Source organism: Nipponia nippon, unplaced genomic scaffold (genome assembly GCF_047370975.1).
Source record: "Nipponia nippon isolate SJK-2023a ecotype South Korea unplaced genomic scaffold, ASM4737097v1 scaffold_1, whole genome shotgun sequence".
NCBI classification, from domain to species: Eukaryota; Metazoa; Chordata; class Aves; order Pelecaniformes; family Threskiornithidae; genus Nipponia; species Nipponia nippon.
This window is the reverse complement of record NW_028262290.1, coordinates 56,053,708-56,071,516: the sequence shown is the minus strand read 5'-3', so window position 1 is coordinate 56,071,516 and position 17,809 is coordinate 56,053,708. Positions and strand designations below refer to the sequence as shown.

The following is a 17,809-nucleotide window of genomic DNA, read 5'->3' as shown; positions in this document are numbered from 1 at the left end:
GGAAAACGTGTCAATCATTAGTGAAATCAATGGTAAATGCAGCAAAGCCAGAACCTTAAAAACCCCAAACTCAGGAGCTCACAAAAAAGATGCTTTGGCTGCGAGGCAGTTGGTAACACTATATAAACCCAATCCCTGACTTCGTTAAAATGTATTGTTCTTATTACTATTATTATTGTGAGTGAGAATTAAAGCTCTTTCTCTCAGGAGGTATTGAGCTTCATACTGTGGACTTTAATATTGTAAAACTGAAGAAAGAGATCAGAATGGGCACTTAAAAGTAATTAAAACAAACAAGTAAGAAAGCGGCCATCCTTCTCTGTGCACCTAAAAAATGGAGAGCCTGCTCCCTTCCTTAAACAGGGAGGACCTGCTCCAGCATCCCAAAATGGCAAATGAAATTGGAAGGTTAAGTGCTGGCATAAGAAGCTTCACTTTGCTGTATATCCCTGTAGGGGACAAGAGCCTCTTCTTGAACCCCTTTAATTTAATGTTAATTAGGTTATTAGTTTCAGTAAGAACAGCACCAGGCAGAGCGTCCTGGAAGAAAGAACATTGTTTAGGAAAAAGCTAAACTGCTTTTCTTTCCAGATGTCACCCTGGTCATCAGAAAGAACAAATACAAGTGTGGAAAAGAACATAACTTTCCAACTGGCAGCTCTTTCCAAATTTGCAGTAGAAATCCAAGCTGCTCCTGCTCCCGAGCCTAACTACTTATGGTTTCAGGTACTTGGCCCAAATAACTTCCTAAAGGCCAGCTATTTGGGGTCTAACAGGGATCGCTCATCCGAGATTCCTGCGGTGGCTGTATGAACACAGGGCCACACTTAAATAGCTGCTCCATTTGCAGATTCCCCTAGACTTCAGTGCAAAAGCAAGAGAATTAGGATTCACTGTTTCCCTGCCAGTCTACCAAGCCAAGGTGAAATTGGCTGAAAGGGGAAAGCCTGTGTGCAGTTTACATCGCTGCATAGCCCAAATAACCACATATTGATGGTGTCATTTCACATCTGCCCTGTGCAAATTGAAGACTTGCCTGTCAGAAGAGAAGCCACTATCTCATTAATACCTTTACTGATGTCATGCTTGTTTATTATTGATTTAATTTATAATGATGTATAATTGAGGGTAAATTATAGGAATATGCCTTGTTTAGGATTCTTAAAAAAAAAAAAAGAGAGAGGGAGAGAGAGAGGGAGAAAGAGTCAGGCCATGCAGCTATTACACTAAGTAACCCATACTCATATGAGTCATTGCCACTGAAATGACCAGGAATACTTGTACAACTGATGGCCTGTGTCTACCTGGCCAGTCTGGTTGAGATCCATAACGAGGTTTGAAAGTAAATTTTCCAATCATCCCCACTGATCTGGGGATCACATTCCCCAGTGACTGAGCACTCATTCGGTCCACAGAGCACGCAAGAACTGGATTCCTTGTGAACCAAAATAAACAGAGATCTAGTGCTCCAAGGGTGTACCAAATGTGCTCTATTACTCTTGAGTCCTCTGGACAATTGTAAAACACGTGCACGATGGGGATGATGTTTTGTTCAAGGGGCCAGGCTAAATACAGCCCAAAGTAACACCCCTAAGCTGCGTATAAAGACAGAGGTAGGGGCATCAGCACCAGCTGTGCCTAGGTCAGCCTGCTGATCTACCCTCACTGATCTGAATTACTGGCTAATATAGAAAAAGCTCTTAACTCGGAGCGTGAATAGAGACTAAAAACCAGAACCCAACCACAAGTCAAAAAAAAAAAAAAAAGGAATTTTGGAAATTACAATTAGGGAGAAATTATGTGCAGAAAATAGCATAAAAGATGTATAGATACTGAATTAATTACTATGCATTTACAGTTACGTATATTAGCAAACTGTAAGTCTTTAGGCTCCAGTGAATTAGAATGGATCAGTGTCCAGAAGTTATATACTAACTTGGAAACATCTGCAAACTAGGAAGACAAAAACGTACAAAACCAATAAACTGTACAGTATTTAAGAAAATGCAAATGAAGGATGAAATTAAATTGTGTATGTAAAAAATGTAAATATTTATTAATTTAGCCAAAAGTCATATTTATAGATTATGCCAGTATTATTTTAAAAATAGGAAGTTATTTAATATACATTAAATCAAATGAGGGGAGAGTGAGGAAGGGAGGAGGGGTGGAAATTACAGTGGGTAGCTGCTATTGCACTGGCGAATCCAGAACTTCTAGAAAGTCCTTGATAAATCTGAGATTCATGAACTGTGATTTTACGTAATCTCTGTTTTTGTATTTTAAATATCTCAAACTGTCTGTATGTAGGAGCTGCTGCTGCTGCTAAGGAATAAACACATCCCCCATATCACTTTACAGCAGAACTGCAGTAGGGATAAAAATGCTCTAAAAGGCTTTGGTTGGAAGAAAGCAACAACCATTATTTTTGCCTCTTGCAAAATATGTTAATGAACCTGAAATCCCTGGGCCCCTGATATTATTGTTTAAATCTCAAACCAAACCACTTTACCAGGCATGCACCGGTCCAACATTGTTTGAAGCTTGTGCACAAAATAAGATGAGAACTGAAAAATCATAGGACCGTGAGCACCTGTTGGCTGCAGGGCTGGTTTAAGTTTGCAGGGTCTGAGAGCGAGAGCAGTGTCTGGCAGCTTTTCTGCTTCATTCAAGCATTATCCCCGGTATTGTTTCAACACACTTCCTCGACTGGGGTGGCTAAAGCCGTTCGAGGAGTCATCTGGCTGGTACAACATTGATATCATCTATTGAGGGCCACCAAGGGAAACTATTGCCTTGCATCATGCAGCGAATCCCCTCCAGGCAGCGCAGGGGTTGATGGGGACACAGCTGGGGCTAACAAGGCACATGGCCTCGCTATTCTTCCCCAAAGTGACATCTCCCTCCGACAGCTGACCATCCCCCCGGCCGAGCCTGGACACACAGGTTTTGTGCCCCGGGCAGGGTTATCACCTCCGTTCTCTTTGGGACTGCCAGTCACCAGGTGGGAAAAGCAGCATGTCAAGCAGAGATGGGGGACGAGCTTTGTTTTGCTAACCCCGGTAACCCTCACTAAATGGGAAAAAATTGGTCCCATTGCTTCGCGTCATTTTTGCTCTGCAAAACCCTTTGACATACACAAGTCCCTACTGGTTAATAGAGGAAACAGTGGTATTACTCCTCATGAGTTCATCTCAAGCCTATGGACTGGAAGATCTACAGTTTCCAGGGAGCTGAGGAATACAATGTAACCTCATATGACACACAGCATGATTTTAAACAAAAATGAACATCCTTTAGATGTATCAGAGTGGAATAAGGGGCTTGGAGTGGCCCCTTATTCAATTTATATCCAGCATATGTCTCAGATAAAAATTAATATAGAAAGAAGAAAGACAAAGCAAGGTAAATGAGACAATTATCTAATAAATCCAAGATAGTTTAGAATATATTTTTGTGCTAGTCCACACTGTAGCAGCATTTCTGGCGTGTTGAACTTACACCAACACACACACAAAGAGAAGGCCCGGTAAAGCAAAGCAGAGCAAGCACCAGTTTCATTTTAAGGGCTTTACGAAGTGTTATGCCTCACATAGGAGGCTGCTTTCACATTGTGGCCGTGAAGGATGTAAAGAGAAAAGGGGCATGTGTCACGACTAAAATACCACTGCTGTTTCTGCTAGCATGTTTATTTAATTAAAACAGACTGAATTAAACTTTGGCCGGAATAAAGCAAGAACATTTTTAATTGCTAATATTTGAGCCCTCTTGATCCCTCATCCTTTAGAGGGCTCCACATCACAAAGAACTTCTGTCAAAGTTTCCCAAGGACTTGCATAGTACATGACACTTCTCCATGTGCTGGACACTTTAAAGTAATCCTGAAAAACAACCACTTGTGTGGGCAGTATTTTGCTATTACTAACAGGACTGGCTAGCAATAACTAAAACTTTACCTGCCGCTAGCACTTACCGATGACCTCCTGGCTCCACAGAGTCAGGCACCACGACATAATTTCTCTCTTACACATCAACAAATAAATGATACCTTTTAAATGCTGCTGTAGTATTACAGTCTTCCCCCACAGGTAGCTGAAATAAGGTTACGCGAGAAATACATGCAACTGAAATCAATGATGAAATTTCACAGAGGTAGTAGAAGAGAGACTTCCCAATGCAAACACTTCTCCTCAGCCACTTCATCTACAGACTTAACTTTACAGATAGCTGGCCACTGCTGGAGCCGAAGTTTCATCTAGGGTAAAATCACAGTCCCTGGAAATATATAAGGTGGTAACTTGGTATCAGGTTGAGATCTGGCTCACAGCATATGAACTCTGAGACGATTGCAGCACCAACAGTTTGCTCTGCAAAGGCTTCCATGGACCATTCTGAGAGACTTCTAACACTTCTTGAGTAGAAATAAAAACAAACGATTGTTTGCTTTGTTTTTTCTGCTAGCCCTTTAATCTCCAGTAATCTTTGGCACTAAGTCTATGTCTATGTACATATATATATATACACATACACACTATGTTCCATAACCTATGTTCCAGACACAGGAAAGATACATGAAAGACCTTCCTGTGTGAATGATAAATTTCCCTGAAACAGGCTTTAAAATTATGCGCACTTGCTGTTGCACTCCAGCTGCAGGGAGGGATAAGGAGGAGTGAAAACTACAAAATTCGGCATAGGGCCATGCTCAGGAAATTAACAGTTTCTTCTGGGATTTATCTAATCATTTGTCTATTTACAGCTGACAGCTTCCCCATTATCCCTTAGCCCCCTCCAGTTAAAGGAGAAACACAGCTCGCTCCAATACCAACCAAGAGAACTGCGTTGTAAAAAAGGCAAGGAACAAACCCACAAGTAAACAACTCGGGCAATGCTGTGGTTTTAATTTGCAGAAGGTTTTCGTAGGTTTTCCTAGGAAAGGAAAATGAAGTTTGGGAATTCTCCTGATAACTTCTGCACCCCTGGGTTGTTTCCAAGCATTTCGAGAGAGGAGCAGAACTGCTAAGGCTTCATGCACCCAGGTGGCCAAGGAGAGCAGACAGACCATATACTCATTCCCCTCAGAAGAGGTGACAGCGTGAGCTCATGGCTTTCTGGGCACCAGGACATGCCCACTGGAAGTCAGCTGAGACACAGAGCCCCAAGAAACCAGTCTGTATTATCCTACTGGTCTCAGAAATACTTGTAGCCTGAAAAAGTCATAGTCCAAATCAAAGAAGGGTTGGGACACAACTGCTGTAGATGATGAAGTCATCAAGGTAAAAGACCTGAAGACACTGTTGCACAGGGTGAGAAGTTTGAAATGATGTAGAATAAAGACCTGAAGACACTGTTGCACAGGGTGAGAAGTTTGAAATGATGTAGAATAAAGTTCTTTACCTAGGACTTGCCAATGTCAATCAGGTCTCGTGATCAGAAAGTCCCTCAGGTGGGATACCTTAATGGTGATCAGTCCCAGACAATTCAAACTCTTTTTTTTTCAGTTTCCCATAGTTAAAAATTACTTTCACTATGACACAAGAGGCTTAACACATTCTTCATAATAGGTTCAAGTTTAAGTACTATAATTGTGCAAATCCTGTAATGCAAAGAGATGCTCCTGGGCTTTTGGCCTCTGTGATTTCTAATGGCAGTGCAAGTTTACCCACTCCTAAAGCAATTCCTATTATCAATTCTGATCTCATTACATCTCCTCTTGCTTCTGGACTGTCAAGTAAAACAGAAGCTTCTGATAAAGGTTCTCTGTGCTGCTCATCGTTTTACAGACTATTACATTTCCCTAACAGACACTGGAGTTTTCCATCCAATGAGTGCTATAAAAGCTTTGCTATGCGCCAATAATTTTTATTGGTCTAGTTCTGCATTATCCTTTTCTAGATGACCAGCAGTGCCCATGGTATTTCAGGTACACCCACTGATCTGTGTAACAGCTACAGATCTATAAAACATTATAATATTTTCTTTGTTATTCTCTGTTCAGTTCCCACAGAAATCTAACATAATTTTAAATTTTTGCCTGCAGTTTCACACTGAGCAGAGATTTTCATTGCTCTCTCTCTCATGATGCTCCTGAGTTAACACAACACATTTAAAAGCCAGGAAAGTGCATACTCAGTCCTTCTTCTCTCCAAGTGCTTCAAATTTTCAATATTGAGATTTATTTCCCATCCTCTGCCTTCATTTTTCACTTATTCCTCAGGGGTTAAGTCTATGATTAAGTTCTGTCTGGTCTTTGCTGGGCTTGACTTATGATAAAAAAAACCTTAGTGTCATCTGAAAATTTTGCTGTATCATTGCTCGTTCCTTTTTCCAGTTCATTAAGCAGCACCAGACCCAGCAAAGAACCTTGCAGCACCCCTGCTGTTAACCTTTTGTTATGCTGAACATTATTTCTTGTCCCTTAGCCAAAACCCCTTAACAAGCCCAGTCTATATCTATACCACCCTTCTCTCCCAAGTTTATACCCAACTCCAGAGCAAAACTCCCATGGATTTCCATGGTCATTTTGCTCGACAACAGGGTGTTTCCAAAATCAGGGAATAAAGATTGTTCTCAGCAGCAGCAGAGTCAAATGGTACAGTAGCTGCGGTTACATGATTATCTCAGTTTATCTTATTTATAGATCTTTATGGATGTAGCCTCTTTGCTGTGCCAAAAGATCAGATTGTAAGTGCAAGTCCAACTAAAGGTTCCCGCAGGTCAACGCAGCTCAGAGCACGCCTGAATTTAGCTTTCTGTTTCTCTGAGGATGAATGCGCATCGATGTAGTTTTCTACCTGTACAAGGACGCAACGACACTTTTTATTGCTGCTCTTGTTATTCTGTTAGTACTTCACAACGAGTGGCTTCACTTCCCAGTGATAAAGTAACACAATAAACAGACACCGTAATGCTGTCATCCTTTCCACATCAAATGAGGGAACCGGTTTCTTTGGCTTTTCTTAAAGGGTGATACTGAGGAAAACAGTTCCTGGAAAGCAAGGTCGCGCTAACCAGTAGAGTGTCTGCGGTGCTTTAGAAAGAGTTGGGGTTTGCTGAGCTACCACAGCGCCAACCAAACGTAACATCACCACGGTACATGTTGCACCAGACTCAGGTTCATCCAGCCTCCACAAATCGGGCTTTTGCAGGGAGCCGTGATCACACGCTTAAGTCCCTTATCTGCCCTTAAGCCGTGCCAGGGCCGCGCTTCGCCGGGGAGCGCCGAGGAGCCCGGCTGGCTCTCCCTGCCCCTATTTCCCTCCCGCGGGTGGAACGGGGGCATTTGGTCCGGCGGGGGCAGGGGGTCCCGCGGGAGGTGACTTCAGACTGCGCGAATCCACTCGCCACCCCCAGCGCCGACCCCGCACTCCCGGGCAGGAGGGGGCTGCGCCTCTGCCGCTGCCTCCCCCTTCCCTTCCCCGGGAGGGGACCCGCCGAGGCCGGGCTCGGCGGGCGATGCTCACCTTGAGGTACTCGTTCTCCGAGCGCAGCTCCTCCACCTCCCGCTGCAGCTCCTCCGGGGCGGCCGCCGGCGGCTCCCCGCGGCTCGGGGCTCGCCCCCCGCCCGGCGGCACGGGCAGCGGATCCCCGCGGGGGCCGGGGGGCGGCGGGGCTCCGCGCCCGGGGCCGGTGCGGGTCGGCTCGGCGGCGGCGAGCTGGGCGGCGGGCGGCTCCCGCTCGCGGTCGCTGGAGCCGGTGCCGGACTCGGCGTCGCTGCTGGCGGCCGGGGCCAGGCGCTGCTCGTCGGAGAGCGGCTCGGAGGGGCAGTCGGAGAGGTCGGAGCTGCTGTCCGTGTGGCCGACGCGGGCCAGCGCCGCCGCCGCATGGCCGCTGCCCGCCGCGGCGGCCCGCTTCCCCTTCCTGCCCTTGCCGGGCGGCGGGGCCGCCTCGCCGCCGGGCTGCCGCCCCCCGCCCCGGCCGCCGGGGCCCGGCTCCGGACCGCGGGCCGCCCGTTTGGCGCAGGGGGCGGCCTTGGCGACCGCCCTGCCGGCGGCGGCGGCGACGGCCTTGCCCCCCGGGGCGGCGGGGCGGCGGGAGAGGCGGCCCGGCGCCGCCAGGAGCCCCGCGGCCGGCGGGTGGGCGCTCGGGTGCGGCGACGGGGGCGCCCGGCCGGGGAGGCCGGGGGACTTGGGGGGGGCGGGCGGCGGCTTGGCGGCGGCGCCGGCGCGGGCGTGGAGGTCCTTGAGGAAGGGTCTGGCGGGCGACGGGGCGCGGTGCAGCCTCTTCTTCTCGGCGTGCGGGTGGTGGTGGCCGGGCGAAGGCGGCGGCGGCGGCGGCCGCAGCGCCTCGCCGGGCCCCGGGCCGGGGCCGTTCAGCGCCTCCATGGCGCGGGCCGGGGGCGGCGGGGCGGCAGCGGCGGCCGCGGGGGCGCCCGGCGGCGGCGGCGGCAGGAGCGGCGGTCCCCGCGGGGCGCAGCAGCAGGACGGGCAGCTTCCTCCAGCCTCCCCGCTCGCTCTCTCATCACTTCTGCTTCTCCCAGCCACAGCCCTCACACTTTTCTCTCTCGATCCCCCTCTTCCTGCCCCCCCACCCCCACCCCCACCTCCTCCTCCTCCTTCTCCTCCTCCTCCTCGCCGCTCTCTCCCGAGCACTGATTTGTTTCAATAAAACGAGCCCAAATCCCCCGGTGGCAGCCGTCTCCTCCTCCTCCCTCTCCTTCCCCTCCCGCTCCCCTCTCCGCCTGGCTCAGCTTGATGCAGCTCAAGTTGTGATGCAGCCCGAAAAAAACCCAACCCTCTTTTTCTCCTCAATCTATGGCAAAGGCGTGTTTCCCGCCTGCCTTCGCCCCCGCTGGCGAGGGCGAAGCCCTCAGCCCACCGGCGCCGCCTGCCCCATGGCTCCCCGCTGCCCCCGGCTCCGGCCGCCGCCTCCGCCCGGCTCCTGAAATAGCCCCGCTGCTGCCGGGGCCGCTCCGGCGCGGCGCTGCCCGCCTGTGCGCAGGATCCGCCCCCTCTGTCAGCGAGCCAGGCTGCTCGCTCCCCCTCCAAACTACTTGCCTCGCACGCTTTATGAGAGGGGCGCCTCTGCCAGCCGCTTCCTACCAGGGAGCCGCATTTGGGGAGATATTTTAATTTCCCAGCCACGAGCTGTATAGCGTTACCCGTATATTAGTTGTGTTTTTTTTTTTTTTTTTTTCCCCGAGCTTCATGAAAACCCTCTCTCCAGAGACTGGCAGCAACAAAACAACAGCCGCCGCAATTCTCTCTTTGCTCAAGGCAGACACAGGTTCACCGAGAGGCAGGGCTGAGTATCCGAGGGAATCAGCAAGTTCCTGGCTGTGGCTAAACTACAAAAAGCGCGGCCCCAGCCTTTCGGAGCACGGGGATATGAAATTACAGCCCTTACATTTGCAAAGCACCCGGAGAGTAAATGAAAGGGCGGAGAGGCTCCGGCGTGGGAAAGAGGCACAGCCTGATGGGCAGCGCAGAGCCGCGGCGGCCGGGATGTTTCTGACTCCCCCGCCCGGGCACAGCGGGACCTCGGACAAAGCCGCGGAGGCTCCCGTATCTGTCAGGGGAGGGGGCAAATGCCTGCTTAGCTCCTGGAGTCCTTGGGAGGCTCAAGTCATCCACAGCTGAACGGCGGTGACTGCAGCGCGCCCCGGGGAAGGGCAGTCCCGGGGGTTTTGGGGGGCGGGGGGGGGCAGCAGCCCGGGGCGCTCCGGGTCCCCCGCTCCGCTCATCTGGGCGCAAGGTATTACCCCGAAAGGCCAAAGCCCCGGGGACGGCTGGAGCCTGAGGGCACCGGGCACCACCGCAGCAGCAGTCAGGGTGGCCAAGGTAGGATCAGGCGGCGCTGGCAGTCCCGGGCCAGGGCTAGGGCCAGGCGACGTTGGCCGGGCCGGCCTGCCTGGGGAAGAGCCGGGACCGCGCTGGCATCCCGGGACTCGTGTCCCGGTGAACGAGGGGAAAACCGATTTATCCTGCTGACTAGTCACACGGATGCTGCCGCCGCATGAGTATGCAACAGGTAGTCTTTATTTCGCAAAGGCTGCAGAGGTGAAAAAAATAATATTCAAATCAGAGCTGTATTTACAGGTCTCCAGGATCTGGGAGCAGCTCCTCGGCACCGCCCCGGGCAGCCGGCGTGGGCAGCAGCAGCCGGGAGAGCGCGGTGATGGGCGGGCAGCCGGCGGGGCCGGCCAGGGGGGCGGCGGCTCCGGCAGCCTGGAGAAAGCCGGGGTCGGGGGCAGCGGCCGCGGTCCCCGTCCCGTCCCGTCCCGTCCCGTCCCGTCCCCGGCAGCCTGGAGAAAGCCGGGGTCGGGGGGGGGGCGGCCGGGGTCCGTGTCCCCCCCCCCCCGGCAGCCTGGAGAAAGGGCGGTGCGGCCCTTCCGCCAGTGGGCGGGAGATGAAAGCCCTGCTCCAGGGCACCCACCGGCCGGTTTGTTGCTGTTGTTGGATGGGGTTGGTTTTTTTTTAATCTTTTGGCAAATTCAGCTTCTGTTACTGCTCACAGTTTCCCCCTGTTGGCATCGCTGCCGGGCGGCTACGTTCCCGCATCCAGATGTGGCTTTCAGGTCACACAGCAAAGTACCTTTTGTGGCAAAGATTGCACTTGCTGGTGCCTGTCTGTCCACCTAGCAGAGCTACCGGGAAGACTTCGCAGGGACAAGTCCTTTAAAAAGTATACAAAATACTCTGAGGAAAGGAAAACACAGCAAACCAGCTTGTGTGTGTAAGCCCCCTCATCCTCCCTCTGTGTATAACATCAGTAATTTACTTGATTGGGTGAGATAACCAGTCTATAGAAGCAATATGAAATGGCTCAGGTCGAGTTTGATCTAGAAGAACGACTTATGAAATATAAACTATTATTACATTTTAATGACACAGCATTTGTCAGGCCATCACACATAATCAGTGTTTCCTACCAAGCCGCTGTGCTCTCAGTTGGTTGGTTTTTTGGTTTTTGGTTTTTTTTGGCAATACGCTGCTGGTCAGTTCAAGCAATCCTCCTTTTCAAGAATGCTTGAGAGTGAAAGAGATGGCAGTTGCTGTATTTCATCCTGAGAAATAGTAATTATTATGGAAATAGTACGTATTATGGATGTTGCCCTAGATGAGAGATATCAGAAAGGTTGTTTTGGTCTACTATATTGCCACTCTCACTTGTTTTTGGTTATAACTTTCAAGAATAGATGGGAATTCCAGCTTCGCCTATTGGATTTGCGATGTGTTCTATTCCTGTGATGAAAGGGGAACTGCTCTGTAATAATTTATGAGTACCCTGTTTTGACTTTGCCCCATGAACAGAATAGTTCAATTCAAAAGGAAAATGAAAGGAAAAAGTATGGCTCAAGATAAGCCACTTTTCTACAAACAATAGCTGAGAGACAGTGCCAGGCTTCTTTGCACTGGAGGGGAAAAGAATTAGGGAGGTGACAAAAGGAGCACATTCACAAAAGGCTGGGAATTGTCTGTGAGAATTAATCTGAGACACTTGAGTGCACTGCACTGACACAGTCCAGTTTCCTGTGGTTATCTTGTAAATTTTACATTGCAAATACATGAATAAATACATTTTTTGCTATTTTATGTGTTGTGTATTTTTTTCCCCACTAAATGCTTTGTTTCAACTGCTAAATGCTTTATTTTTAAGATGTCCTGTTATATTGCTGTGCGTCACTGACCACAAGCTCCTAGAGGCAAAGAAAGAGGAGCGAAACGCAGCCTGACTTCTGAGGAGGTGCCCTTGATAAATAGAGCCTCAGAATAATTAAAGGCCCACAACGTGGCAGGGTGACCTCAGATCAGAAAGGGGACTGGAGAGCAGATAGCTCTGGAAACATGCATCCTTGTATTCTGTGCATCTTCCTCTCTTTGAAACGTACAGTAAGGTTCGTTATCCCTTGCATTCAGAGGCAGTACCGGTTCAACTAGGCATCTTAATAAAGTGATTTATTTACATTGACGCTCAAGCAAAATAGCTGTGGAACTGAAATCATGTAGCAGCAAAACACATTAGACTGAGACGAATGCTCAGTCACACTAAGATCCCTTTACGTTGTGCTGGCAGTATAAAGCGTTTAATAACAAAGAAACGCAGTCTCCGTAACCCTTGCTGGGCACGTGCCTGGCTGGGTGCAGATGGCAGATTTGTGTGGTATGGGGCCAGCTGTAGCATTTTGGCTGTGTTCCTCTGTCCTCTGCTGTCTGTGCGATGCCATTTGGAGATCCCTACGAGAGTGGTGTAAATAGGCATGGCGCGAATGAGCATAAGACCCTAATATGAAAGCTAAGTGCATACCACAGAAATCTTTGTTGGGCTAGGCAAATGCCCAGTAAGGATTACTGATATCATATTTCTTACTTATTTATATCAAACCATTTTTTCCTTTACTTAAAACTCGCTAATGGTTCTCATAGGAACACGCAGGCACAGACTATCATGCTTGCCCTAATTCTCCTCTCCCTTTCTTTTTATTTGCTTGTAATGTTCAATTGTTTTCTCTTACCGTAAATTAGTCATACACTCCCTGGTGGTGGAACGGTTTCTTATACGCTTGTGTAGCTCTTAACATAATAGGACGTCTGGGTGTTGGTTGAATAATACAAGTAATCAGACATAACACTTTTATAACAAATTTATTTTGGCAATACTGATATCCTTTGTCTGATTAATGCAGACATTTGATAACTGAGTTGTATTTGCACAAATAATTATGAGAAGTAGACGCTAAGCCTAACTACTTAGATTAGCTACCACACATCTTACAAAGCATAAGGCACAGTTTTTGGCAGTGCAGGGCTGCCTAAATTCTTTTCTAGGGCTGAGGCACGAGAGAATTTACAATTACTTAGAGAAGATGTGAAGAGGCTCAATCTAAATGTAAATTTGTCCCTCCGCTGGCCCAGCTTACAGTAGCCTAAGCCTAAGCTGTTATTTTCTCCTATTTCAAATCCCTATTTGAGATCTACTTCAATGACACCATAAGACCAGCCACATTATAATGGCTGGGCTTGGAGTTATAAAGGCACACTGATGTTTACGGAGCTAAAACAAAATAGTAAATGAAGACACAAATGCATCCATACGGGCCATATGTATGGATAAAACAGCATATATCTGGTTGAGTCTATCATTATTCCCCCTTTGTATGTTGCAGATCATGAGTTGTAATTTCTTTCGGGCCGCATTGTACTCTGTGATTATACCATCCCGGAGGAATCCTAATCAGGGCCAGCAGGTGTTACAGTAACACATTAACAACAGTAACGAGGCATAGCTTCAACAGAAAAATGTGCGACATTTTCAAGTTCACAAATCCTTTTTTTTTTTTGCAATCTCTCCCTCAACTGCTATCTGTCCTTGGGGGATTCAAAGCCCCAAAGACCTTTTTTAAAGCTTTATTCCTGGTCCCAGGAGTTATATCTAGATTGTGACTGCTTGCTCCTTATTTGTACAAAACCCTACTATTAAAGGTCTCAGTTTTTTACCAGAGCCTCTGTCCTACAGTAACAATATTACCAATTGCCATAATTCAACCAGGGAATGGAAATAATTGCATGAACTAGCTCCTAGTCCTAAAGGACTTCAGTACTAGAAGAAGGGCTTAGGAAGACTTTAAGCATCTTCATCCAAAACTATGATCCTCCAAAGCCCATCACCCGACCCCACAGCCTCCTGGCTCTGTTGGCCATCTTAATTTTGGCCATCAAGCTCCAAGAATGACCAGAGCTGTTCCCTTGTACGTGTCCACGCTTGCTCACTCAGAGCCAGCAATGGAGCCCCTGGGCATCACTCGGTCACCACTAATGCTTTCTGGTAGGGATTGGGGTCCTCGCAAAACACAGTGGCAATCAGCTCTGTTGAGAAAACAGCACTACCCCACCTCTTGCAAAGGGCCTGGTGGCCATGTGGTGGGGCAGCAAGTGGGATGTCGGGCTTTGAAGCCTTCCCCAGTCTGCAGAGATTAAAGACCAAACCCCCAAGTACGAAGGGGCTGGTAAGGCTCGCTGACTACTATCAGTCATTCCTGCTGGTGCTGAGCCTTTGTGTGTGTGTGCATGTGCATGTGTGTGTGCTTGGGCTGAAATCTGCAACTCTGTTACAGACAGGCACTCCCAAGTGTGCATGATGCCTCTTTCAACGTCCGAGGAAACACCAAAGAGCCAGAATGTAAAGTCCTACATGTCCAGCGTTACAAGGCAGGTTTTTCCACTTTCGTGTCTGCTTGAGAGTCACAAAAGTTCATGCTGAGGCCTGACTTTTTGTCTGTTACCCACTGTCCCATCTCTGCACAGTACAGCCAGCTGTAATGTCCAATGGGAAAAAACCTCCAAAATTAATATATCGTGCTATCATACCAAGGGGCATCTGTGAACCTCAAACACCAAGGAGCACATACCACGCTATTAGAGTTACTGCCTATTTCAGAACAAGTCAAACATGCAGTTTTCAATATTAATGAATTTGTACTTTTCCTCCTCACAAACGACCTGTGACCTCAACAAACAGCCACACCCACACTTTAAAATTTATCTGCTCCCCATTGTAGGCACAAGTACCTAGAATCTGGTATTGTCTGTAACAAAGCATTGCGTACCACTCATTTTCCAGGTCCTTAACTTTCAAGGGAACATTTATTGCATTTCAACAAGTCTCTCTTTTAAAGCAGAATTGATACAGCTTCTTCTGTTTCTTGTTAACACTTGCATGCTACAGCTCAACTCAGTTGACCATTACTGTTTGTTTTGTTGGGTTTTTTTTGAAGGGGTAACTGTACTAAATCAAGACTTTCAAAGCCATGAAACATTTGCTTGTTTTGAACAACTGGATGTTTGGTGACATTCAAAAGGGAGAGACCAAATAAGTCAAGAATCCTTGAGAATCAAAGGCTGGCTCTGATCAGAGGCACCAAGAGAGGAACAGTGCATTTTGGGTCTTCCTTCATAGACAGTAAGGAGCTGTTGCAGAAAGGTACCATTAATTTGTCAGACATTCAATGAGGAAAGACAGGTCGTATACTTGTTACTTACTGAAGAGAGATGCTTTTCACAGGTTCTGGTTGTTGAAACTGATACGTATTACTGGATATATGTAAGTTACACAACACCAGAAATATTTCACAATATGAAACATATTTTAAAAGCTGAGGAGGCAGACTAATAAGATGACTTTTGGTTGGCAGTGTTATTAGTTCGGATATTCTGCAAAGGGAAGTGTCACCTTGCACTGAGCAAAGCATCAGTCTTAGAACATTATAAATTATCTATTTCTAATGGTACAGTTGACTGAAGAAAGCTGCAGAAAATATCATATTCTGCACACACACATACCTCTGATAACTAACCGATATCCCAATATATCAAATATTCAATAGGATTAACTTCCTAGATATATCTGTGCCAAATTTAGCAATTAAAAAGTCAGTATTTTTCCACAGTGCTTCATTCCCACTGTATTATTTCCTCCTACCCCTAGCACCTCTTCAACTATTTCTCTTCTGACCATGATTAAGGAGATTGTTCCCAGCAGAAACTAAATCCCCAATTTTTTTTCATTCCCACTTCAATTCCTCCTAAGATGCTGTGGGCAGACATGCTGTATTCTTTATTTTGCCTTTTTTCAGTAATTTCAATTAATCTACCTAAACCTTTAGGACCTCTGGCGTTAGTGCCAGTTCCCTTCAAAGCTGTAGCTCTTTTTGATTTAAGTCTGGTTTTTAAGACAGCTGCTCCCTAATTTTTTTTCTGCCTCTGAAAATCCCAAACAATTGCTTCTTACAAATACTCTGACTGTGATGGTTTAGGACTTGCTTTGTCCTCGGTGCATCTGCTGTTCTTTTAGGGCTCAGGAAAGCTGATTACTGAAGTCTGCTTCCCGGCCTGTGCTTTCACATGGAATTTCCTCTCCAACTCTCCCATCCAAATCTGGGGCATGTCATTGCATCACTGTGTGACAGCCAAGCTCTCGATTATGCAGCACCTTTGAGGCAAGCCCATAGTTACCTCCTGCGGTTCAGACTCATCTGAGAAGGCCCCACGATCCACTGAGAAATCAATAATTTTCAAGGAACATGCAAAGTCTCGCCCATCAGTGTTTAAGTACCAAAAAATAAAGGCCTGGAAGAAGGAGAAGCCAATGAGCAGGAATGCGTTATCCTGACATAAGAGAAGTAAGATTGATTTCCATACATCAGAGGGATGTTTAGAAGATGGACCATTGATTGCAGGGGAAGATGGAGGCACAATATAAGTACAATCTAATCACAATATAAGTCTCCAAAAATAGTATTAGTGGTATGTTCAAGGTCCCACGCTCTTTCAGTAAATAAGTCATTGACTTTAATTTGTGAATTTAAAGAAATACTGTTAGCATCTCCTATTCAGAAGTCGAAGAATAAGCTTTGCTTGCTTTCTTAACTTGTCTCATAGTGTATTACAGTTTGTTTCTGATCAGTAGCAGAACTGACAGTGTTGTTTCCCTGCACCTGCAACAAATGGTTCAACAACAAAGTTTTTCGCTATAACAGGGGGTTAATGTTCACTAAAAAATATTTTCAGGTCAGCAGACACCTGTAGCATATCCAAGAAGTGTCCTTAACACTGAATTATTAGAATTCAAAAAAAAGGCTCAGAAATTAGACACTAATTCTATCTTTACAACGCTTTGGGGCTCTTCTTTTTTGAGGCTAGTTTGAAGCAGTTCTTTATGTCACTTAGTACTGGAAATGCCCACATTTTATAAAGAATAAGATACAATCTGATAACGAATTGATTTACTGCATTTCAGTTTGTAGGATCAAGCTCAGGATTATGCTGAAGTGCCCTGCCAGGGCAGAAAAAACGGGGGGGGGGGGGGGGGGAAGAGTTTTCTGGTTATCTTATCTTGTAAGACTGTTTGGAGTCTGTTCTCCAGCTTCGAAGGAAGAAATATCTTTTTGTTCAATTTATTGCCTGGCAACAGAATTAAAGCTCTAATATTCTCTATTTAAAATTGTGAGGTGACAGCATGGTGCTAGCACTCACCGGTCTTAAGACATTAAATGTATTTGAATGCCTTACCTGTGCATCATTAGTCCAATATGAAGATCTTTCCACATTAAAGACAAAATAAATCAAAACCTCAGTTTCTGGGATATCTCTCTTGGTCTGGGAGTGATTACAAGTTCCTGCTGCTGTCTTTTTCACACTGATACTGCAACTTCCTAAATTAATTTATCCTAACCTGCGGTAAGAACAGGCACTTGCCCGAGGGATGCCATGGCAGCAGATGCTTCGGGAGTGTTATTGCTGAGGCAGGAGTGAGAACCAGCCCCCTTCGCAGTGTGGGGTGCAGGCAACGCTGCCTGCATCTGCTGGCAGAGGTGCTCGCCCCAGCCCCCGTCCATCAGCCCTGAGTTGGGAGGGGACAGGACCAAGGTTCAATTTTCCACGCTTTCTCCCATCCGTGCTGCTGTGGGCTTGACTCTCTGTCCCAAGGTTTTGTGTTACCCCTCCTGTCGTGGTTTAACCCCAGCCAGCAACTATGCACCACACAGCCGCTCGCTCACTCCCCCCCCCGGTGGGGTGGGGGAGAGAATTGGAAGGGTGAAAGTGAGAAAACTCGTGGGTTGAGATAAGAACAGTTTAATAATTGAAGTAAAATGAAATAGAATGGTAGTAGTAGTAGTAATAATAATAATATAATACAATAATAATATACAAAGCAAGTGATACACGATGCAATTGCTCACCACCCGCTGACCGATGCCCAGCCCGGTCCCGAGCAGCGATTGCTCCCCCCCTGGCCAACTTGCCCTAGTTTATATACTGAGCATGACGCCATACGGTACAGAATAGCCCTTTGGCCAGCCTGGGTCAGCCTC

The 17,809-nt window shown here is 47.3% G+C and overlaps 1 protein-coding gene across 10 annotated transcripts in view; it reads right to left on the bottom strand.

Moving 5' to 3' along the window:
• Positions 1-8,324, bottom strand: part of MTCL1 (microtubule crosslinking factor 1) — a 112,010-nt gene extending 103,686 nt beyond the window's left edge. For all 10 annotated transcript variants that reach the window (XM_087756443.1, XM_087756460.1, XM_087756468.1 and 7 more), the window contains exon 1: positions 7,464-8,324. In XM_087756443.1, coding sequence (XP_087612569.1) covers positions 7,464-8,324 — 861 coding nt within the window. The remainder of the gene's footprint in view (positions 1-7,463) is intronic.
• Positions 8,325-17,809: the final 9,485 nt, after the last annotated feature.